Genomic DNA, 25,399 nt, shown 5'->3' with positions numbered 1-25,399 from the left:
GATAAGTGAAGGTAGATTAGAAAGTGTGTTTGCAGGCTCGTGACTCCTTCGAGGAGATATATCACACCTGCCAGCTGTTTAGTAGAGGAAGAAACAACATCTACTTGAGTCATTCCTGACCCCATGTCTTTCCTCTCACTTGCAGGTAGGTAATGGAGAACCTGTGTGAAAAACATCAGAGAGATCTTGTTAACCATAACCACATCTTTGTCATAATAAGATGCCCATAGTAAAAATGGCTCATAAGATTAAACATTGAATATCCTACCATAGAATGAGAAAATCTTCTGGATTTCTTGTCTTTGCAAAAAAGGACTTACCGTACAATACTGACCATTGATGCCCCTGAGGGGCTCTAAAATAATCCAATCATTTAGTTAAGTGTTCACGCATCTAAAATCTAACAACTTGGATTTCAATACTTTAGCGTACAAGGCTGTTGCGGCGCTTCCGTGTGCTGATGTGATTGAATGACGACTGTAAGTAGTTTCACCCCCATTAAGCTTTGCATTTGTGGTTAATGTGTAATGCTGCACTTAATGTTCTGGAAAAATATGATTATGCCTTCCCTCTTGAGTCCAGTATGTTAGCGTGAGTTATCATTTAAGTCTGTGCTGTTTAATGCCTTAGTTTAGCTCTGCCTTCTGTTAGCGTATCTGTGCACCGTCAGTGTGTGTGTGTCTACTCTGTGTCTGTGTATAAGCACTCCTGTGTGTTCCCTGCTTCTGCGTGGCTCTTTGCTCGGGAGTCCCATTAATAAACAACAATCCCGGGATCGTGTGGTGTATGGGATATGGGTGCTATCTTTGAAACCAGAGATCTCTGTGTCCGCCTCCATTCTTCTGGACTAGCTTGCCACAATATTCCCATGTCATTAGAACATTAAAAGAATCAGGATGTTCAGCAGCATGTCATAAATTCAGATCACAAATTGTCCCCATAACCTTAAGTAGTCTACGCAGGAGTAACCTGACCACCTCAGCAACAGCAGATTATTTAAGTATTTCAATCAATGATGTCTATGATGTGAGCCTTCCATTGAAAAATCCAGCAGTTGAGATAACTCATATGTTCATGATTATACAAAAGCGGGACAACTCTCGCACCAGGAAGATAAATGAGGTGATGTTGGTGCTCCAGAGAGAAGACGGACAATGATGTTAAATAACTCCTAGAATAACACTGAGATATGGCAATACCTGGCTTCTTGTAAGCTGTTGATGTTTTGACATAACGTCTTTGTGTGTATCTGTATGTCTGTCTAGTTTTCTATAAATAAATTCAGTTTGAATGTCTGTACTTCTAAGGTTTTTTCTTTCTAAGGGCTATTTTGTTTGTGTGTTTTCTTACTGTATTGTATCCTGTTTGGAAATGCCTCTATGCCTGCCAACAAACAGCTGGAGATGAATAAGTGATTATTTGCAGTAATGTGCGGGTGTCTGTACCTGCAGAAAGCTGTGGATAGATTTCAGGGAATGCAGGTGGGTCACCAGCCACTGGAGGTATATGGCCACATCTTCCTGAGAGAGCGTGATGTTCGGGCCCACTCTGCGTGTCAGGAGTCTCTCTCTGGACACGGCCAGCCTGTGTGCTCGCTGCACTGCATCTTCATATTCCTGCACCAGCAAGTCCATCTGTCCCTGAGGACACAAACATAAAAAGGTGTCTGGCATGTAGGAGTGTGCAAATGTGTTCTCTGTGAAGGTGTGCTTTTAAGAAATGTCCACATTTTCACAGTTAAAAGGTGCTACTTTATCATTATTAGGTTTGCATTGGGGAATCGCCTTCTTCCTACTGCCTACTGTCACTGTGAGGATATTCTGTATTTTTTTTCCAATGCATGGCTCTGACTCCATAGCTGGGTAAGATGGTCTGTTCACAGTCTTCTTCATCGTTTCTCTTCTGCTTTTACAAAGCAAAAATAACACCACATTTCAAAGTAAAAATGTTATACTAGGCCCATGGTTTCAAACTTTGTTCTGAGGTAGACAGAGCTATATGTATAGGTGCTGATTAATCCCAGTTTCTCTAAGATACAAGTAGGGCGGGCTCCAAGGAAAAAAGGTTGGGAACCACTGTACTAAGCAAAGACCGCTTCAACTTTTACTTGTCATGGTTTACCTTGTACAAAGGATACAGCTGTTCTAAGACTGTGGAGTGGCGACAGAATCTTCTCCACCTCAACATTAGCAGGTGCTTGCATTGAGTCAACTGATGGGAGCGGTCCAAGTAGTGCTGGAAAGGAAACGATTTTTAAAGAATGTTTTACATTCATGTATTATGAGCAAAAATATATGAAAAGAATAAATATGAGCAGCAAATATATAACCCCAAATCAGAAAAAAATGGGAGGGTATGTTAAATCAAAATTAAAACTGAAAACAGTGATTTGTGAATTCTCTTATTTGATGTTTTACCTCAAATACCTCAAAATAAACACCATATTTCAAAAAAAGTTGGGACAGTGAAGCCTTTATTACTTTATAATGTTGCCATTCCTTTTCGCAACACTTTAGGGACGTTTAGGGACTGATGGCACCAAGTGAGGAAGCGTTTCAGGTATAACTTGGTCCTATGTCCCATTCTTCCTGCAAACAAGTCTTAAGGTGTGCAACGGTATGGAGTCTTCGTTGTCGCATTTTGCATTTCAAAATGCACCACACATTCTCTATGGGGGACATGTCAGGACTGCAGGCAGGCCAGTCCAGCACCCGCACACCCTTCTTCCTCAGCCATGCCTTTGAAATGTGTGCAGAATGTGGTTTTGCATTGTCTAGTTGAAATTTGCATGGGCTTCCCTGGAAATTATGTCGTCTTGTATGCAGCTCCAAAATCTCTATGTACTTTTCGGCATTAATGCCATCACAGAAGTATAAGTTACCTTTGCCAAGGACACTGACACAACCCCATACCATGACAGACCCTGGCTTTTGGACTTGTTGCTGGTAACAGTCTGGATGGTTCTTTTCTTCTTTGGTCCGGAGCACAGTGTTTCCACTGTGTGATGGTCCATCCCAGATGCCCAGAGATGTCGACGGAGCTTCTGGACACGGTTAACGTGAGGCTCCCTTTTGGCAGTTAAGTTTTAACTGGCATTTGTGGATGTAACTATGTATTGTAGCGCTTGACAAATGTTTGCCTAAGTAATCCTGAGCCCATGTGATTATATCGCTTACAGATGAATGACGATTCTTGATGCAGTGCCTTATGTTGGATCGGAGACCACGGTTATTCAGCTTAAGCTTGCACCCTTGCCCTTTATGCACTGAAATTCCTCCGGGTCCTTGAATCTTTTAATTATGTTATGCACCGTGGAGGGTAAAATATCCAAATCCCTTCTTATCTTTCTTGGGGGAACATTGTTTTTAAACATTTAAATGATTTGCTCACACGATCCTCGGCTTATCTTTGCTCCTAAAGGACTAGGCCTTTCCTGGATGCTGCTTTTGTACCAAATCATGATTTCAATGACCTGTTGACATCACTTGTTTCAAATCACATCATTATTTAATTATTCTACCTTATTACTACCCCTAAATTGCCCCCGTCCCAACTTTATTTGGAATGTGTTGCAGGCCTGAATGGCAGGAATGGATGTTTACAAATGAAATGAGGTTGACCAGACAAAACATGAAATATATTTTGTTCATACTGTCTTCAATGAAATACAAGTCAAGGTAAATGTATAAATCACTGCTTTCATTTTTTATTTGCATTTTTCATACCGTCCCCTCTTTTTCCTGATTTGGGGTTGTAACTAATACATTTGTTCAAATTGACAACCAGTCATGAGCTCATTCACTCCCAAAAAACAGTTCACAACTTGTTTCATGTTTCAGTTATGTTTGCACTATGTCAGTAATGCAGATTATGCAGTAAGAACCTTGAAATAATTGGTCATGAATCTACAGCTGAAGTGCCCTTGAGCAAGGCACCTAACCCGGATCACTGCTCCCCGGGCGCCGCCAAAGGCAGCTCACTGCTCCGGGTTGGTGTTGTGGTCAAAATGACTTACAGACAACTGGAGTGGTACTGCAGATTTATTAACGATATCGGGAGCATTGTTACAAGCAATCCATGTTCATGAAATGTCCCACAACAATGCCCATCAGTCTCTGGGCAAACTGAGCTCTTATACCTAAAACCCCTCCCTCGGACTAATAGCTACACTGTGGCCACCTTGTCCTCCACTATAGATAAGACTATTGACATAGGATCCCCTTACCCCAAGTCTTGACTAACTCTCTCAGCTCATCAAACCTTACCCAACAGGTCAAACAGAATACATGGCCACACTAAGTTACCAATTCAATTTATGTTATCCTATGGAATCCTATACTAACCTACTTAATTAAATGTGAAACATATATTTTTTTTCCCACAGTGTAACTTAACTTCACTGTGTGTGTTCACTGGGTGCTGTGTGTGTCACTTCCCTGGTGGGTCAAATGCAGAGGTGGAATTCAGAGTGTGTGTGTGTGTCTACACCACCTCTGCCATGTGTCACTTTCACTTCACTTCACTTTCATTATTCACTCTGGCAATCTTTAACATCTGACCCAAGCCTGTAAGAGGTAGGCTACATTTCTTCCACTTCTCACCTGGTGCAGCAGAAGAGGAAGACTCTCAGGTGTGTATTCCCGATTGATACAGCTCTCCAGCTCATGCTGAATTACCTCAGTCTGTGACACCAGAGGTCGTGCAGCAGGGACCTATTTCGCATGCCACATTTGACGGACAACCAGAATAAAAAATATGTTCACACCAGGTTGGCATTATAGACTAGTTTCAATCTAAAGCATACATTCAACTAACCTGCAGGAGTCTTTTAAGGCTATGTTCTCTCTCCACGCGGAAATAAGAAATGTCTTTGGGAATCAGAACGGAGCTATAATGTAAATAATCGAAATATTATATGTGGCACTTACTGGACATAATTAGTTATTCAACGAACAGATTTGATCACATGTCAACTCCTCCATTGTGTTTGACCATACCAGTATGATTTTGCAGTAGTTCCCTGAACAAATACGTTCTCCGCGATATCTGTTCGAAGTGCATCCAACTGAGCGGCCAGCTCTGACTCAATCTGCTCCACGCGCACCGATGCGGACACTTTGTATGTCCTGGTTCTGGACATGGCTACGTTCAAATTCTAAGAGGAAACGTGGTCCGACTGTACATTTGCTAAACCTGCCTTAAAATTGTTCAAATTGTGAAAGTGCTTGTCAAAGCAAAGCGTGAGCCTACTCTGTTTTAACTTCCCACTAATGAGCAGACCCTCAGTGCTTCACTGCTACTGTCCCGCGCGCTTCCTAAGTGGTGTTTGCTACAGAGTATCCATGGTGACCACTTAACAGCAAGCCATGAATGAAGGTAGTTCTCTCGAGCTTTAAATTGGAACTTGATGTTCGTGAATGCTTTCTTAGTCTGTTTTCGGTGCAACTTCTGTATTTCTTTACCTGAAGTTTAAGTGACACATTTGGTCTTCTTTCACATTATCATAATCAATCACTGTTTTACTTAATTGAACACTAACATTTTTTTTTTTCTACCACCACTGACATGGACATATACCTATTGACAATGTATAAAACATCTGAATTTATTTAGCCTATAACATTTCAGACAGGTGAAAATGTGTAGCAGTCTACAGTCTACATTCTAACCAACATAGCCTACCCACACAATAGCGTGGACTCCCATTGAAGGAGTCAACTAGCAGTAGACAAACTATTGTCTCTGTGCTGTTAATGAAAGCATCCCTCACTAGCTGGGTTTCCATCCAACTCATTCGCATATTGTAAGCGCTTCATGAAGATTCAGCTAAAGAAAATGCAAGTGTGCAAGTGTGTTCCATTCGCTGAGTTATGCGAATAAAACTGGACACGCTCCTTATCAAGGGAGGAGTTCTGAACTGCTGTAGCCTAAGCTTGTCAGGGCAACTTTAACGGACCTAATAAAATTGCAACAAATGCGAATTTATGCGTAAATCTGTTTGCATTTTAGTCGCATTAGGATACTCTGAAAATCGTTAATCCACCCCCACCCGCCTGCGCTCGATCTCTTACTGGATTTAGAAGAGTTTATGCGAATTTCAAGCACGTAGGCTACACTGCGGATGTCCTGTTGGAATAATCCAAATTTGTTTTAAAAGTTGGATGGAAACCCATGGGAACCATATTGCTGCGAGAGCTACTGTCTGAAACCAGTAGTCAATTAATGGACAATTTAGAGTAGAGGCCTAAGGTGCTTGGAGAACTGTCTGGGCGTGGTGGTCACAGAGCAAGAACCTACTCTACTATACAGCCTTAAGATAATTGGAGGACATGGACTTTAACTCACCTCACTTCACCTCACATAGCCTATATGGGAGCTACCTTTGAAAAATGCTCAGTTGTTGGTAGCGCTCTGCTGTGGAATACTGTTGAGTTTACAGAAAAAGTTTACAAATATTTTTTTTTTAAATAAAATAAAAAACTCTCCAGGTAGTCCGAAACTGCGGTGCCTCTTTGACTAAATAGCCTCAAAGGGGCGCTGCTGTGCTGCGATTACAGAGGAATATTATCCGCACATTACAATCGGATTATAGCCTAAATGAGAATATTGCTTGGGTATCAGGGGATGATGAGTCTGTGCATACAGCGGTAAATACGAGCAGTTATCTTTTCACGGTAGGGTTAATTTAATGGTAAATAATTGGCCTATGACCAACTCAAGTGTTTCCTTTCTGTTCTTGAGGTTTTTGATATGATCAGACATTGTAGACCCGGGGCCGTCCTCACAACCACACCGAGTGTACTAACGCTGCAAAAAAATATCAACAAACACACGACCATAGATGACAACATTAAAATGAAAGACCATGCTATACGCTTGTTTATCTTGTTGCACCAGATATGGTCCGGGACTATTCCCCTCTAACAGATTTTTTTTTGTATTATTGTTATTGGACCAGTGCTGCTGTCTGAAAAATTGTGCAGATTAAAACATAGCCTCTCAATTTTTGATGGAATATTTAAAAGATAAATCCAGTCCCTAAAAAGAGATTTCTGCTGGATTATTACGTATTTATTCAGAAACCCTGTCTGCACATATTTTCAGAGAACTCTGAAAACCATGACCTTTGCCCTACATTGCATCAGATTCTGCATTCTAATTGTTTCAGTTTGATGTTTTTTTTTTTTTTTTTAAATAATAATGATAATAATAACATGAACATATTCTGAAGGCTGTATAATGACATTATGATCGATCATAAGGTTCATTCTTTCTAGACAAAGAATATCCTCCAAATATGACGCCTAGTTTTGTTTTGATAAAATGTGGAGTTTGATTAGGCTATTTCTTGTTCAATGAGCAGTGGGTTGAAATAATCTAGCAAAAAAAAAAAATAATAAAATAATATTGGAGGTAATATCATTTCTTCCACGTCTAGAGGATTTAAATAGCACACCATTCCCAATTCACTTAGATACAGGACAAACGATTGGTTCACTGCAAAGGTTGCCAGTATCCAATAAGAAATCATCACTAAGGTATATTCCAACCAATGGGTGTGCAAGGACATATGGCCCGCTTTGATTCCATTGTCATTGGGGGAGGGAGACATTCAGCACAGCCTAAATGTCCATAGGATACTGCCACTAAAGGGAATTGCTAGTGAAGTTAATGTGTTCCCTTTCTCAACGAAAAATACACATTAGTGTAATATAAATAAATATCAGCGCTGGATTTGCACATAAGAATACTCAACCCAAAATAAGCTGTGTGTGTCTTCACTTACATGCACTGCAGCAAGGATTACAGTCTTGTTGCAGGCAGCCTCCTTCGAGCACTGGGTTTCCTTGGTAACCATATCCTTGCATGCTGTCTCTTGACATTATGTGTGTGAGGTATGTGATGCCGGCCAAACGGAGAGAGGTGTCCCTTCGCACAGCTCCAACCCATCAGAGAACACAATGCGACACTCAGCATGCCAGCAACATTTATCCAGCCTGTTTTTTTTTTCAATGCATAAGCTGAATCATTCCTGTTGAGGACTTGACAGTAGCTTGTCACCCATCTACCGCTAATTGGGGACAGAGCAGAAAAGCAGGTACATTTTGCTTTGATCCAAATCACACAGGTGATGCAGCTGAAAAAAGAATGTGAATGTCAAATGCACCATCAATAACAAGCTACGGGACCCAGCCTCCACAGGAGGAAACAGTAGTCAGGGCCTCAGGTCTAACGCACGATGGTGTGATCAGAGAGTGTGACTAACACAGGAGAGGAAACATGAGAAGAAGAAGACGTCATTAGATGCTGGAGAAGATCACTTCACCTTACCGAGTTACAGAATAACGTGTAAGATGTGGTTGAAATTGTACAGGAACATTGGGATTCAATGTCACAAATTCACAGTCACCTGCATTAGATTAATCCTAAATCATGTCAACATAAACAGTTGCATCCACTATTTAATAATACAGTATATAGTAAAAATGAAATCCATTGAAATCCAATCCATTCAATTCCCATTCTGACAAAATAGATCTGATGAATTACAAATGTGTGATATAAATTCAAAGGTAGCGATTTAAGTCTTTATCTAGTTATCCATGTGTATATCTTGGTGTCCAGTAAAATCACTGAATTGTCACTTCTTAATTGCCTCAATCAGCACAATTGTTGTCTTATCATTCTACTGCAAAAGAAACCTAAAACCACAGCAAGACACAAAATACCCAGCAAGGGGCTCAGGGCTTGGTTTTAGCACATGCTGCAAGTGTCTGCGGCTAATAAAGTGTTAAGTTAATCATGGTTTTAGGCAAAGTCTAGACCTAGACTCAGCATTTTGTACAGCTGTCAAAGAAACAGCACAGTAGGTGAAATTGCCTAATACAAATGTGTTAGGAAGGACTGGACTTTTTGAGGCACAACAATCAGCCATGTTGAGTTTGGGTCCGGATTAAATAGTCTTGAGAACAGTTGGGTCAGCACTGTTGACATATCAGGTACCAGGTATCCCAAATGACCATGTACCCCTCCTCCCACCCACAAAAAAAAAAAAAGAACGAACAGTCAACAAAGGAAACTTGCTATCGCATAGTCTGTTAGACTTCCTGAATGCTCAGCCAAACTTTATTTACATGCCAGTCTGGGGCAGACTACAAGACCATTTATAGTGGGGGGGGGGGGGTCACAAATGGTTCACACTAATCTACATCAGTGAGAAAGCTCAAACATGGACAGTCATGGCTCTAGGCATGAATGTGACTCATAAACAAGGAGCTTCCTGACTTTTTATTTCTCATATCACATGTCAGCCACACATATGGTACAAACTGTACTGCACACAGACAAGAAGCATGGAATGGGCTGGCAAAATGGCGGATGGGATTGGGAGGAGGAGGTTAAAATAAACAAGAAGAGAAAGGAGCCCGTGATAAAAACATTTTGGGGAGTTAAGCTTGGAGAGTGCTTGTTCAAATGTTGGCAACTGAGGGCCACTACTGTCTGCAGGTGACTGCTTTCATTCTTTGTTCAAAATAATAATGCTAAAGTAGATGATATATTTTAATAATTATTCTTAAGGTTTTGCTCTCTAACAGGTGATGCTCCAAAGGAAGTATTTTACACTACTGAGTCTACCTGGAGTTCCAAAGGATGTTTGTAATACATTATGTGACATTTCTGCTACAGCCTTTCAGGCTCAGGTGATTTGGTTGCCTTGCACCGTCATAAAATTTGGCAACATACAGTACAAGACACTGTAGTGGGTGTTTATTCAGTGCACGGCCCATCCGACATGTCATACCCATGCAAAGTTTCAAAGTATTACTATATACTGCATGGTGGATTGAAAACACTGTTGAGCACCTGTCATAATACAGACACAAGCACACAAATATACATCTGCGTGCATGTGTTTATGTTGTGTGTCTTTGTGTACAAAGATAAGGTGAAGGAAGGACCCAAGTGGCAAGATGCACCTTTGCAAGCAGTTGTAGATCACATTTCATTGGAGTTAATAACACTGCAGGATGGCTATCTTCAGATGGTTAACATTCTGTTTAAAAAAAAAGGAAAAACACCTTCACACCATTAAATAAAATGCCTCGTAACCCTGAACGCAAAACATTCAGCAACCCTGGCTGATGCTCTGTTTGTTTTCTCTGTGTAGTGAGCTCCAGGAAACAGCTCCTCAGATGAGTTTCTCAGACTCGCACGCCTACAGTCTGCGACACTGGGAGAACAAAGGAGAACACACAGCCACCGAGGGTTGTGAACCACTGGCCTCAATGACTACATTTTGGAGGGAGCCCTATACAGTGGGGAGGGCAGGGAGCAAAAATAGAAGGGGGGGGGGGGGCAAAAATTGCCTTTTTTTTTTCATGGGAGTCCAAAAGAGCGTTTCTTGAAATGTTAACATCGAATGCAACAAGGTTGCTTCAGAGCCTAATATATGGAGGAGGGAGAATGGTGTTATTAAAACTATAACATTTCATACATAAGAACACTTAATAGATCAAAACACGTCACAATTGTTTTTTTTCCACAGTACAGTGAGGAAGGTCAGGGGTACATCATGATGACCAATTAATTGAATTTCAATTCGTTTTCTCTTTTTTTCCTTTTTCATAACAAAATCTTGTGTGTGTTTATGTGTGTGTGTGTGTATGTGTGTCTGCGTGTGTTTGTTTGTTGTTGTGTGTCTGTGTGTGTGTAATGGTGGTGTAATGGACCAGGGAATGGTAAAAAGAACATGATTGCATAATTAATAAACTTCTCTTGCGGTTTGGGCATGGGAACTCAGTGACAGCTTCTTCAAGTATCCTTTGTATTATTAGAGTGTCTTTGCTGGGTGAAGACAATGGTAACATTCTCTGGATTTTGTTCAGTAAACAGGCCATCGGCCTCACGGAGCAGATAGCTGGTTTGGCAAACGACGTGGAGTTGATTCTCCGGTCAACTTAAAGATCTGCACAGAGAAAGGAGACAGGACAAGAAACTCAACATATTATTCTGTAATTAAAAGGTCTGGTAAACTCCAAACTTTACCGTCACATTTTACAGGACTATCATCAAGTTAGAGAATCCAGAATTATCATGTACAGTTCAAAGGTGTTCATATTGAATGGTTGATATGCTGTCACCCTTTATCTGATTTGTGTGAAATTGTCCAGTCAGAATCACTTATTTAAAAAGGATTACTCTGATTAACTCTCCCATCCCCTACAGACTGAAATCCACACCTTTCGTCTTACAATAAAACGCAGTTTTTGCAGAGTTTTCCCTGTAAGCATGGCATCTAGTGCCAAAAGCACAAGATTGTATGAGATGGATTATTTTATCAGTGACTCAGTCTTACAGACTTTAAGATCATTTACTGAAGATTTCCAGCACTGGCATAACATACTTGAGAGTGAAGTCCTTTGTCATAAAATGGATCTCTTTCATATCCCCTCAGCAAATTCTTTATCTTACGAAAAGCATTCATGTTTTATAAAGATGTGTAGGACACCTTCTGAATAACCATTAAACCCTTAAACAGATCTATTTCATATAGAGAGCACCAGACATGATCTCACCTGCTTCGCTTGGCTTGGAGGGCTTTAGCCTGGCACCCAGCTCTGCGACGCGGAGCCCTTGGCCCTGGAGAAGCTGCCTGTGTTCAAGTTGGCGTTGTTCTGGGCCGAGACAACGTTGGAGCCGGAGTCAAAGCTGAGATCCAGGCTGTCGGCCTCCATCAGCTCGCCGCGCAGGATGGCGTCCATGTCGCAGTCCAGGCTACCGTTGAACACATCCAGTCCCAGGTCTGCCTGGAAGCGGTCCTGAGGGGTTAGGCTTCCGTTGAGGCCTGACAGGAGGGAAGGGTCGGCAGTCCCGGGGAGGGCCAAGGGGCGAAGCTGTGGCTGCTGCTGGTGAGGTGGCTGCTTCGCTGGGTCTCCGTTGAGACCCCGCCAGCCCTGCGTGCCATTGAGGCCCGGAGCGCCCGGCTGGTTGGACAGCATGGGGTCGTTGTTGCGGAGCAGCATGGCGCAGCGGCGGGAGTTCTGCGAGGTGACGGCTGTGCTGGCCTGTGAGATGAGCGGGTCCGAGCGCGTGAGCAGGATCTCGCTGCAGCCACGGGCGTCGCTCTCCAGCAGCTCCTGCAGCGTCTGGCCGCCGTAGGGCGACAGGCTGGGGAAACACGCCTGCTTGTTCTCCTGGATGGTCTGCATGGGTGACTGGCGCAGGGTGGGGCCGAACATGGGCGAGGGGCAGCCGAACGTGAACACGGAGCCGTGCTCGTCGCCGCTGTCCTCCGCGCCGTCGGGCGACTGCTGCTGCGTGGCCGTCAGACTAATGTCGTCCAGCAGGTCGTTCATCAGGCCGTCGTTCAGGTTGATGGTGCCAGCGAGGTCAGCGAGGCACGGCAGCTCACTGAGGCCCCCTGTTGACGGGGAGAGGCTGCTGGGGCTGGAGTAGAGCATGGGCGAGAGCGGCGAGTCCTCATCAGCACCCTCGTCGAGCTCGGGGTTGGCCAGGATGGGCGAGAGCCTGCCGCTGATGGTGCTGGCGTTGGAGTTGGTCCGCGAGCGGAAGTCCGTCCAGGCGTCCAGCTCGTCGCTACTGCGCGAGGCGGGGCTTCCGGCCCAGCGGGCCAGCCCGGTAGCGTCTGCTCCGCCCTCCTGGGCGGCTTGCAGCGCCGCCTTCTTTTTGGCGGCCCGGCCTCGGGCGCTCTTAGTGTACTTGTTGCCGTTGTCCATGGAGACGGCGCGCCGTCGCGGTGCTTTGCCACCCTTGCCACCCTCAGGGTTGACCATCCACCAGGAGCTCTTGCCCGTTCCCTCATTTTGGACTCGCACAAACCTGCTGTGCAGAGACAGGTTGTGTCGGATGGAGTTCTGAAACAAAAGACGGAGTTCATGACTTACTGTGCTGTTAGGTATGGTACTACACTGTACCCATTACTTGAACTACTATAAAGCACTCATTAAGCCTTCATCTATAAGAAAAGCAACAGCACTGGTCCATACCGATAGCCAATCCTGAGATGCCAGCCTTTATTAGACATTTTTAGTCATAATCAGCGGTTTCATTCATGTGACTGCTTCCAGTGAGGCATTAGGTAATGTAGTAACAATTTTGCACAATGGGGGCATCCATTTAAGACTTACATGAACTCTTACATGACTGAAATAGCAGTAAGGCTGCAACACAGAGATCAACAGAGAATTACACAAGCCTTCATACATCTGGCACTCAGACCTCCTTCTCCAGGTCCCTGGAGCTGAACAGAACAGCCCGAGGTGTGAGATTTTATAAATGCTCTCTCAGACTATCTAGTCTACCCACAATTCCATGCTGCCAGCATAGGCCTTATACACTCAGGACTCGCATAAGGGCCTTAAAAGGTGTTCAGTTCAGAACTTTTGCTATGGAATTGCATACAAACTAGGTTCTCCATATTCTTTTGAGACATTTTAGGTCATTTAACCCATGGCTTTGCTACATCCTCTGAAACAGAAGGCCACTTTATTTTGTAGCTCCCTTAACACTTTAACAGAAACAATTCAAACTCCAAGGCGAAACACTATCCTCATCAACATGACACAAGCACTCAGAACAGTTTCCTTCAGAAGAGCCTCAGGTACAGTGATCGTCTTATTCTAGCGTGATACTAAAACACAAGCAAAGAACGTTACTACCACACAATCCAAAACGAGCCATCCTTGACTTTCCATCTAGAACATGACAAAAAAGATAACAGAACAATTTTCTGCACTACAATCCATTACATGCCAAACGGCACTTAAAGGAGTGAGGTGATAATGACCATTAGTCTTGCTTTGTGTGTAGATTGGAGTTCCAGCCATAAGCCAACTTAAACAGTCTTAATAAATGTCCTCACTGTATGATCAAAATCTGTCTGATCTGGTCAGTCCTTGGCTCACAAACATCGACTTATATATGGAATATGGCAGGACCTGACAGTAACAAATTACTGCTTAACGCAACCTATTCTAGAATATGAGACAGCAGGAGGCCACACAGGAAATCTTGTGTCTGTGAACTTGGGTAATGTTTAAGTTACCACGTAACAGAGGATATGCATTTACAACACTTTCGCAGCAAAATACACCCTCTCGGTTGGACTGAGTGACAAAACATGCTGCGATATGGCAAGGGAAACTGTGAAACGGCTTAAATTAAAGGTGGTTGGATTGTGATCCTTACAATTTAACAAAGAACCAGTGGTCCATGGACATTGACATGTGGCCAGGAATCGGGTTTCCATACATTTAGGCCTATATATACACCCAACTTTGATAAGACTCCAGAGTTCCTGAATAAACAGACAATTATTTACACTCAACATTAATAACTTAGTGTTTAAAAAATTCCAACTACACCACTAGCCTTACACAGTAGGCTACACCCTTATTTAACATCTTGCCTGTAGAATGGGCCTGAGACATTAAACTTTAATATCTTCCGTTTCTTAACATAACAACTTAATATTAAACCGTGTGAAATTTCAGCAGTGGCGTAACTTATTCAGTGGCTGAGAATTGGTAAGGCTTTAAAGGAGGGGTGAAAGCGCACCACTGTAAAGTAAATGAGTGCGCTGTTTTTTTTAAAACACAAGATGAAACGAGAGCATCATATTCAAAAACGGAATGCGGCAGATTAATCATCTTACCTCAATTGCGTTGTTTTCACATTCATAGTCATCGTAGTCGTAAGCCATAGTCGTAATTCAAATTCTCGATTAACTGGACAGCCCTATGAATGCGTGTTTACTAGAACCGTAGCAATGTAATTGTGTGACGAATCGGTCAAGTTGTTACAGTTCAACTAGTAGTGTTTTTAAACGTGGCCATTCAGTAAGTTAGTCTTTCTGCCACTCAGTGGGCGGAACAGCAGTGCCTTAGGCCTCCTGTGACATCATTACAGAACCCTCGATGGGTCAGCATTCAGCACTCTTTTTTTAGTTTGGTTTGTTTGGTTGAGGGAGGATCTCAGTGGAGGTCTTTGTCTACAGCCAACACCCCCATGGCCTCTGGAGAACTGGCCTTTGTGTCTGCCGAGAGCAGAGAACATGCCTGATAAGCTAATGAACTCAACTCTTAGGACAAGGTTCTTCACATACGTATAGACCTGCACTATAGATCTATAAATAAATCACAATTCACATGTCTTTATCCATAGATGTGCTCCAGGTGATGAATGAATAAAGGGTTGTAAAAGAACACAAAAATACTGCAGAAGGCTCTAGAATGTTCTGAAAAGTAGAAAATATATTAACTTTAACAAAAAAAATTAAAACATCAGATTAGGGAATGGGTTTGTGTGGGTGTTCAATGACCCGCACAACTGTAAAAATATGACTCTCTATATTAAAGTTATGGGTCAATTGCAAGTTAACAACTGGAGTAAAAACCAATAGTAGAAGCAGCACAATTTGCAAAACCAGTAGCAATTATGTGGTCTGAAGAACCTGGAATGCAACCACAAGCAGAGATGAGAATAGAGAAGTCATGACCCAGTGACCTGGTATGGTTTTGCAAGAGAGAAAGAACACTAATTTAAAGCAGTTTCACTTTATGGTATCCAAGAGCTTTGATAAACAAATGGGTTTCTGAGGTTACGGAACTGCACACACACACCCACACTCTCACACACACTCTCACACACACTCTCACACACACACACACACACACACACACACACACATTTTCTGCCCTCTTTGCAGAAAGATCAGCCAGGGTGAACAGTAACCAAAAGCACCCACTCGCGTGCACACACACACAGCCTTACACAATGCAGGTGCAGAATGTTTAGGAGCTTTCTCGAATCCAAGCTTCCCTCTATTGTTTTACTCAACAGGGGGGTGTTCCATTCACTGTGCAAAACACATATTAGCAGAGTTGAAGCCTAAAGGTTTAGATGACCCTTTGACCGGTCAGGGTCACGTATTCAAATTTGTACGGCTTTAAGCATTGGCCTTTAAGGCCTGGAATTGTAATTGTTCAGTGACGAAGTTTAATGTTCACTGAGCAATGAATACTTTCCAGCTCCTGACAACCAATTAGAATTCAAACTAATTTCAGAGTGAATATCAGTGTTAACCTAATGGAGGACAAGGGCGACCCAATGGGTCACTGACAGGCGGTCTTGCCAGATTCTGAAGTAATTTTAGATGTCTAATTGAAAGATTTCAGTTTTAGCAGAGCCTGGCCTGTTCTTCACTGCAGCCAAATTAACATATTCAGGGGAGACATATTTAACATTGCAGATATTTGCCTGCATCCAGGGACAATAGATTTGTTTCTGTCACCACATCTACATGAATAAATGCCCAAAGACATTCTCACTGTAGCCCAAATACTGAATTGCTTCACAGGCCAAATTGTTCTCAAAGATTACTAACTAAAATAGATATGGCCACCTTTAAGGGAAATTTGGCCGATGTTCCAATTCAGGCGAGGCCAACACTGGCATTTTTGGAGAGTGAGGATAAGCTTTCAACAAATGGCCTTTTATTTTCTCATATTCAAACTACAAGGACACCCAACGGCAGAGTTAAACATAATGTTTGCTGCATGAGATTTCATTTATACAGGTAATTGATGAAACAACTCTTTTGGGGACAGCCTGGCAGTATTTATTAGTTTGTGCAAACCTTCAGTGAGGTTGCCATCTGTTTCAACAAGTCTTTATCTACACCAGGGAACAGTGTATGACCAGTTGTAGAATAACATGTAATTATATGACTGAAATGTCTTATCCTTGTCGATTACTATTACTAAACTAAAGATGGTCAACATCTAAATGATAGTAACCATTATATTCTATTAGGCATACATGACAGTGGCAAATGGCAAGGCAAATCTACTTAAGGTACCAGTACAGCTTGTTTGATAATAAACAAATACTTATACAAATTCTATAAAAATCCTGAAAGTAATTTATATATGTAGAATTAATTATAGTCATCATCAAACAGCACCAGATGGTTATAAAACCCTGTGTACGGAAGCAGTGTAGAAGTAGCCACTAGATAAGTGTGCCGCTTATGTGTTAGCCAACCATTACGGCAGAGTCACACATGGAACTGCTCAGGCAGCGATGAAGCAGCCAGGCAGAGAGCCAGCTCAAGCTGTAAAGCAGGAAAGGAGGACCTGCAACACTGTTCCGAGCCAGCAGCTTCACTGGAGCTTAGGCCAACAGCACTCTGCCCAGTACAGTGTGTTCTGGAGCCGAGGGTCAGGGACAAAGGGTGTGGACCCATTGGTAAAGGTCAACAAGAACAACTGGGATGCGAGTCGTCTGCAGACATCCTAATATTCTTGACTAAGGTTTTTCAAAATAATGTCCTTTTTAAGCAGACATTTCTATTTTCTATCAAATGTGATAAGTCTATGGTACAGTAAAGGCATTTATTTCTGCCTATTAGGTTACTACATGGTGACTATATGAACAGTAAAGTGGAAAATAGGTGTTAATCTGATTTTGGACTAATTGTCTCATTAACAAATGTACCTGCCAGTATTTATTACCGCAGAGGAAAACAGTGTTTACCCGACTGACCAAATTAGGACTGGCACAGCCCATCCTTGAGGACGGCATCTATCAGAATGAAAGATCCTCTTAGAGACCCATCTTTCCTCCAGCCTATTTTCCTGTCAGCAGGGGGAAGTCTGCGGTACCACACTAAGGATTTTCTGAGTGCAAAATGAAAGGGGTGGACTCTTAAAGAACTGAGGCAGAAGTAACCAGATGAGGATCGTGCTGCAGACTTCAAAAGCCAGTATCTCATCCCACGACCCTGCAGCACAACGCAGTCTGTGATCGCCCTGGTTGAACCACTGCAGCACAGGACAGAACTTGGTAGCCCCATCACAAAAGCAGAGCCCATCTTGCAGGAGAAGCCTGCTAACAAAGTAGAATGCTAAAAAATAAGCCTCACACAGATTCAACTGAAAAAGGGCTTTTGTGTTCTATTCACTTACATTAAAGAATGTGTAGGATGTGAAGGATTATCTGTATGCCTGCGTTTTCATCCTTGGCTGCAAGCTTAAGTTGGAGGACCTCTGACCTTTATGCATAAAGCAAATGTGTTTGATCAACTGAGTTCAAAATCAAACAGAGGGAAAAACAGAGGAAGCTCTCATGGTCCTTATATTTTTCCGAAATGATTTCACGCTATTGTAGTGGGACTGGGATATACATTTGTTCTCTTTTTGGTTTCTTCACAGTTCACACTTCTTACCAATAACATTTAGCCTATGACCACCAAAACACATAAACATGCTGTTTTTCTTTTACATAACAAAACACGGACCTTTATCATCCTGTGGTTAGCTCCTGACAGTCATGCCACCTAAATCCTTCTCTCCCAATAACACATCCATTGCTTCACTGAAATATTGTGGATGCTATCTGTTTTGTTTGCTCATTTGCAGTTAAATATTGTATTGTACCACGTTGACTCAGCATTCCTGCACACAAGACATATGGATGTTGCATTCCTCTTGTTCCTTTGGCCTATTTACTGGAGGACACAGACATCGAAATAATGTACATTTTGTAGCTCAGTGTATATTGGGTTACACTGGTATAGTTCATAAGTCAAATGAGGGCAACCTGAAGGGTATTTGGTGCACAACTGGAAGTGAGTGCTGGTTTGGTGAAATATACAACAGCTTAAAAACACCAACACCATTTTATACTGATCACACTGGCCAATGGTACAAGCCATGAAGACACACACACACACACACACACACACACACACACACACACACACACACACACACACACACACACACACACACACACACAATCAATTAGAGTAGACTGTTTCACCAGAGCTGACCACAGACCTCTTTGTGGCCATCTTTAGCCGGCCCATAGTGAGCGCAGTGGCTCACAATAGCCACATGCTTAATCTGCTGGTGCTTCTTAGCAGTGCTGGAGTCTCCAGCTTTCCACTGTGGGGATTTCCACCCTGACCTTTGTGCTAGTTCACCCACTGCACAGCAGCTGTGAGAATGTGAGTGAGTGGGAGAGAGACCAGCAGCAATAATGCATCACTGCACACAGTTCCCAGCTACCCAACAACTGCGTGCGAGCGACCCCCTGATCACTAGCCTGACTCCACCCTGTGGGTGAAAGCGATGACCTGTGGACGTGGAGCTCCAGAGAAAGGCTCTACGTCAAGCCAATTACTGGCCCTTTAATCCCCTGGGGTTGTACTTCAGCAGTCAGCCCGGTTACACGTACCATAGCCCATTGTCAATGGCTAAAACAGGCAGACATTTCTCCTGGCTTTAGCCGGCAGGATTGATTGGATTGGGCAACTGGACAGAGGCACCCAGGATTCAGTGCAATTTATTAGCTTACACATCCCCCAATTAGAGGAGTTGGAAAACAAAGACTATTCCAATGTTTACAAACTCACTGGCTATACGAGGTAGGTACTGTTATGGTAGGAGCCATTGTTCAGCTGAACAAATAAAATCTGGCTTTAGAGATCAATGACATAGTCATGCCTATTGGACAGTATGTCTCACTGAATGACAATATTGCCAAAGATAAACTGAAAACAATCTTCTCCTCCAAAATGCAAACACTCTCAGAAACTATATTTCACACTCTCCTCCCCGATGAAGGCTGCCCACGTTTGCGTAGTCTGTGGGGGAGCGTTATACCCGAGCCCAGCTCTGGCACTGTGCCACGGCAGGGCAGAACAGAGGTGGAGCTGTGGCTCCAACAATAAGAGGCCTTTCACCGCAGCCATGAGTTCATCTTCTGCCCGCTCCCTGACCAACAGTGCCCGGGTCACACCACCGCCACAAAGAATCCACTAATCTTCAACCAACATGTCTGCATGCGAAAAACAAGACAGGGAGTCACTGTTTCAGAACAGGACTGAAACAAATAAACAAAGACATGAAAAAACATCACAGAGATACCGAGTCCTGATTGGTTGGCAGGCCACCAATGTCCAAACAGTACACACAGATCCTGAGCACTAAGCCGAGAGCTCCTCTCGCTAAAAGGGCAAGCCTTGAGTGATTGCTGCAAGTCTTGCTCCATATTTCTGCCTTAGAACGGAGCATCTGGCGGGGGTTGTTTTGTAGCGTTTAACTCAGAAACACATCCAATTCTACAGCCTTCTCAGCCCTTTGGACTTCGAGTTTTCCCAGATTAAACATATTTCTTTTTTCCACAGGCCTGATGCTGTTGAGTCAGTGCTGTAACAGGAAGTCACACAACTTGAGAAAAATCGTACCGTTTTGGACGGAGGTAATGGCACTGCATATCTGCCATAAGTGGCATGTCATGCAAGTACAGCACAGGATGCTGTATGCAGGGCTACGTGGGCACAGGGCAAGCTCACATTGCTCTAAATACAGCCTATAACGCAAATATAGCTGTGCATGGCAGCCTTAGATTAAGGCAATGATCTGTATAATATCAAGCTTTCTGGGGGATCTGACATCTACTGCATGCAAAATTAAATGGTGTCCTCATTTTATGGCCAAAAAGAAGTGCTTGTATGCATGTGAACAGCAGTGGTCAACTGGCTAATGCATCCAAATACCAAGTATTTTTTAAATCATTTTACTATTTCTGTTTCTCACAATAGTACAATTGTTCTACTGCCATTATATATTATACACTGCTGCCTAAGTTACTGCATGGCAATACGACTACATGGCCATAGGTTAAAAGAAAATTATTTAGATTTCCAGCTGCACCATTCAGCATGCAGCATTTTATCGGACACTAATAGAAACAGATTAAATATAATAATTAGCAGTCTAAATTCATTGTCCTGACAGAGGTCGCGATCTCGTTGTATCTGTTATCTAAAACCTTCCTTGTCTCTTTGTGCCTCTATCTTTTTCTGTCTCTCCCGTCCTCTCTGCTGCAGCCCTCTCTAAGCCAAGCCCCTCTCAGGGAAGGGCTGGCGTTCTGCCAGTTCACACAAAGCCAGATCCTAGAGTCAAACAGCAAGCTTCTCTCTTTCTCTCTCACACACACACACACACACACACACACACACACACACACACACACTCACACTGACCTACATAGTTTCCAGTCAGCTGATTGATCCTTGTGCTAGAGCTGCCAGCCAATGGAAAGTGGAGGTGGGGTGCACAAGAGCCAATTACATGACAGATGCTGATGAAAACCTCATGCCGATTTTAAGTTTGTATTTTTTTTTCTCCTCTCTTTCCCTCCCTCCCTCCTACCTTCCTTCCTTTACTTCATCGTAGAGGGGCGTGGGTTTAGAAGAGCAGGCAGGCTCTGATGCAGCAGAGTGTGCACTGGGAGGGATGTCTCTGGGCCCCCTAGTCCTCCTAGCAACAATGCAGACTCTCTCTCCTTCTTTCTTCTATCCATACTGCTCTGCAGCAAGCGTGAGACTCCAGGCACTGTGCAATTTCTCTCATTTTCTTTAATAGCTGACGACGAAGGGTTGCATTTGAGAGTAGACACACATCTGGATGGACCGCCCTTCCAACCCCTTCTCTGCCTTGGTGGCAGGGAAGCCATAGTGTTCAGAAGAGCCGTGTGTGTACAAAGCAAATAAATCAGAAGGGCCCCATGTTTTCATTTCCGCTGGGTGTGTTTGTTTGTTTTCGCTCAGATGGGACATTCTCTTGTTCTGCAAAACGAATCTCCATCTCTCCCAAACATACACTCTCTCCCCCCTCCCACTCAACACACAAACACACACACACACACACACACACACACACACACACACGTACAAACACATTTTCACCTCCTAGCCGTCCTCTGCACAGCAGGATTACAAACCTATTTCAAGAGCATCTCTTTCTCTCGCGCACACACACACACACACACACTTTCTCAACCCCCCTCTTTCATTCAAATCCAGCCAAGGCCAGAGCATTCATTAGATGTTATTCCATGACGAGTGAATTGGTTTTCCAGGCCAGGATAATCCCTGAACCCGGACAGCGCCAGTAGAGACGAGCATAGTGAAAGGTCTTTGCAAACACTCTCACGTGCTCGGAGAACCAGCACACACAGCAACGTTGACACATTAAACAAACACACACATACACAAGAAAATGTATGTCACCTAAATATAGAACACAGGCAAATCTCACAAATGACAAATAGAAAAAAAGATTACAATTTCAATTCACATTTTAGAGAAAAGCCATTCAGCAGAAATATCACTCTTAAAATATTAATAAAAAAAACTATTATGTTAATGCAGGCTACTGATGTTTGAATTTGAGTCTGGTTACATAATGAATGAAATTTTCAGTATTTTAGTACAGTAATGTCAACTAAAATCAATACTGATTGTGTTGTTCGGAGTACTGATTTTAAAATAATTATTATCATAATTTGTCACCATTCATATTAATTACAACTAATCATGTAGGACATGTTCTGATTGGATCACAATGGGTTCCTACTAAGCTATGGGATCACATGCCAGGTCATGAGGGGTACAGCTGCCCTTTGTGTAACACTTGTTAACGTGATGCTATTTTTCCAGCAGAAATCTTGATTGAATGGACGGGTGGGTGGGATGGATGGATGCACATGCACTGGGTAGGAAGAGACAATTCTTTATGCCGGGGGACGATCCAATCAGAAGGAAAATACATGACTGTAAATCTGCATCAGACACAACTCACTAACAACAAAACACAAACAGATGCCTAAAGCCTTTTCTTAGCAGGCCTCGACAGTCACACACACAGAAAAGGAACACAAACATCCACCAATCACTCCACCTTAATGATCTACAGACAGTTATCCCTACTAATGCAGTGGCTATGCTAGTGGATTATGAAAGCTAATATGGTGTAACACAAATAGCTCAGACGTCATACTGATAAGAAAGCCTGATGTTGTGCTAGTGTGCAGAAGTGACGGCACTCAGCAACTCTGGATCTGATACTGGAGGCCACATGATTTCTGAAACACCTTCAGTGCATCACATGTTAGTGATGTATACAAACACGGTCTGTACAAAGACTGAGATCTAAAGGAAAATACTACAGTATATACAGCATGGTCTTAGCCGCTGAAACAGTTTCACAGGGCTCCCTTTCACCACTTGCTGGCCTGATAAGAAGCAATATGTCAGCATGCAGCGGCATGATGCCAGGGTCTAAGGCCAGCCCAACAGGGAATGGTGCCAGGGGTAAGGGCAGGGGCATGTGGTGACCACAGAGGACCGTCAGCTGTCACCCGGCTCCTTCCTCTTATCTAACATTCTTTAAACGCCCTGTCTCACCCAGTTCTATCAGCCACCCCCAGTTACCGTCTCACCAGCTGCTAATCAACCTGGCCTCCCTTTCAATGACTAAAGTGTCATCTGAGTAGAATCTGTGGCAGACCTACAGTACTATTAATTTTGACTGCTGCTGCAACTTTGGTTGTCACAGGTGTTCTGAACATTATTTGTAATGTTTTGCAAAAACAGCGTTTCACCACCTGCAGTCTGAGACACACTGATTGATGCAGAATTTGTCAAAGACCAGCTCTATCATGCCAGATTTTGTTTCAGTTCCAAGACTACTCTGCGTGTGAGGAAAGTGCACAAAAAGCTCACCTTCCAGCCTGCGGAGCTGTTGCTGTCGCCTTTGTCCTTGAAATACGCCACTGATCTGACCATCCAATCATAGATTTGGGCCAAAGTCAACCGCTTCTCGGGCGAGCTCTCGATAGCCTGAGTGATGAGATCCGCGTACGAGTAATTGCCCCAGGCATTCCTACGTGCAGAGGACTTCCTTGGCTGTGCTACCAGGCCATTCACACTTGTCTCACTGCTCGCCGTGGACAAGGGCTGAGAGGGTACCGGGAATCCATCGAGTTCCTTGTCCTTGTAAGTGGTCTTATGTCGCACAACAGGGGTAGTATCGGAACTAGCATGGTCCCCCTCTGAAGTGTCCGTTTCTCTCGAGATATCGTTGGCACTGTGACCCGCACAACTGTCAGTGACGGTGTCATCTTCCTCCTCGGGAATAATCTCGGTCGATTCGGGTTTCCCTGTATCGGACTCCGGTCGCGGGAGAGGCCACGTACAGGACCTCGGTCTTTTCTGTGGCTCAAAATCTGGATCTATCATGACGTCCAAAGTGTTGCCATGCTCATTGTTTGACATCTCAGCCATGTTCTCCCCACTCTTTGCCTTCTCTGAGCTAGAGTTTGATCATTCAAATAACTAAATTGGAAGCTTTTCCAGTTGCATTCCATTAATGAGCTTAATTTGTATATAGTTACCTGTCTAGGATGCTTCTAGCCTGGGTGTGGAGTGTCAATGCCCTGGATAGTAGAATGAAAACAATTTCACTTATAAGAACCAAGTTAACACACAATGGACATATTTCCTAGATTATTGGTACTGGTCTACACTTTTCATGCAGTCCTGCTACCTGATGTTTAGCTAACTCCACGTGCCCACCCAGTTGATTGCTTCAGCATCAGTGGTAGCGAACGCACACAAAAATAACTTTAAATACGCTCCTCAGAAATACTTTTGGACGACTCAGCAGCAGTGATGCAATGCTGGAGGGTTTTTAACGCGACAAAGTATCACAAAATATGATAAGGCTCAAGAGCAGAAAAAAAAACAACTAGCCTAAATCAAAACACTCCAACGTTAAGCCTGAGTATGATCATTTTGAAATGCATGGTACACTCAGTGACAGAGAACGTGCCCTTAATATGGATACAGTCATTCAGAATGCAGCTGCCATCTTGACAATTTCCTTTTCAAGTCGTTTTATCCAGCCCGAGTGGGGAGTCGTCAGCTCCCAGTTCCAGACCTTGATAATCTGTAGGCTGAGCAAGGGCTTCAGTAAGGACGTCAGAACCTCCAACCAGCGAGTCCTCCAAGGTGCTATAATCACATTTTGCGTGCGCAGGTTCATCGAAATATCTCATCTCCGCCGATTCACAAAGAGACAGGAGCTTTTTTTTCTCTGTTCTGCAGCTAACTCGTTAGCCCCTGCATCCTGGGCGATCCGATGCAAGCGGAGCCTCGCTCTCGTGCCTCCGCCTGCCTTCGCTTGGACTACGCGAAACTCTGCAGTCGCTGGCCACGGAAGACAGACCTGCCCCCTAGATTACATGGGTGGCATAGCCTTTTAAAGAGACACAATCCCCATGGATGGACAGTGTGTGTGCGCGGCTGGAGACTGCACCGCTCAGCAGTTTTTCTCCTCCCTCCCCGAGAGGAGGTGGATCTATTTATCTACATTTTGTTTGTAAACGTAGGACATGACGGCTGCGTCTCCACAATTCATGCGTTTCCGCACTAGTAAATGTCAGCAACGCATTCCCTTACTGTGTTATTACAAGGACAACTGGGAAGAATTTCAGTCACCCAAAATACAGGCCTAAAACACTCCTA

At 43.4% G+C, this 25,399-nt stretch overlaps 1 protein-coding gene across 1 annotated transcript; it reads right to left on the bottom strand.

Moving 5' to 3' along the window:
• Window positions 1-10,487: 10,487 nt before the first annotated feature.
• Window positions 10,488-24,908, bottom strand: foxo3a (forkhead box O3A). The gene is made up of 3 exons (XM_080850744.1): window positions 23,597-24,908; window positions 11,577-12,875; window positions 10,488-10,966 (listed from the first exon to the last, which is right to left on the bottom strand). The coding sequence occupies exons 1-2, from the start codon at window positions 24,155-24,157 to the stop codon at window positions 11,601-11,603; spliced, it is 1,836 nt and encodes a 611-aa protein (XP_080706870.1). The 5' UTR covers window positions 24,158-24,908; the 3' UTR covers window positions 10,488-10,966; window positions 11,577-11,600.
• Window positions 24,909-25,399: the final 491 nt, after the last annotated feature.

The sequence above is a fragment of the Sprattus sprattus genome (assembly GCF_963457725.1).
Source record: "Sprattus sprattus genome assembly, chromosome: 13".
Taxonomy (NCBI): domain Eukaryota; kingdom Metazoa; phylum Chordata; class Actinopteri; order Clupeiformes; family Clupeidae; genus Sprattus; species Sprattus sprattus.
The sequence above is the reverse complement of the archived record's forward strand: the minus strand, read 5'-3'. Positions and strand labels throughout refer to the sequence as shown.

Bases quoted from the DNA above. Each gene is read 5' to 3' on its own strand.
- foxo3a (XM_080850744.1), bottom strand. From the start codon at position 24,157: ATGGCTGAGATGTCAAACAATGAGCATGGCAACACTTTGGACGTCATG. The intron at 12,876-23,596 runs GTGAGCTTTTTG...CTTTTGTTTCAG, and splicing joins ACAGCTCCGCAGGCTGGAAG to AACTCCATCCGACACAACCT.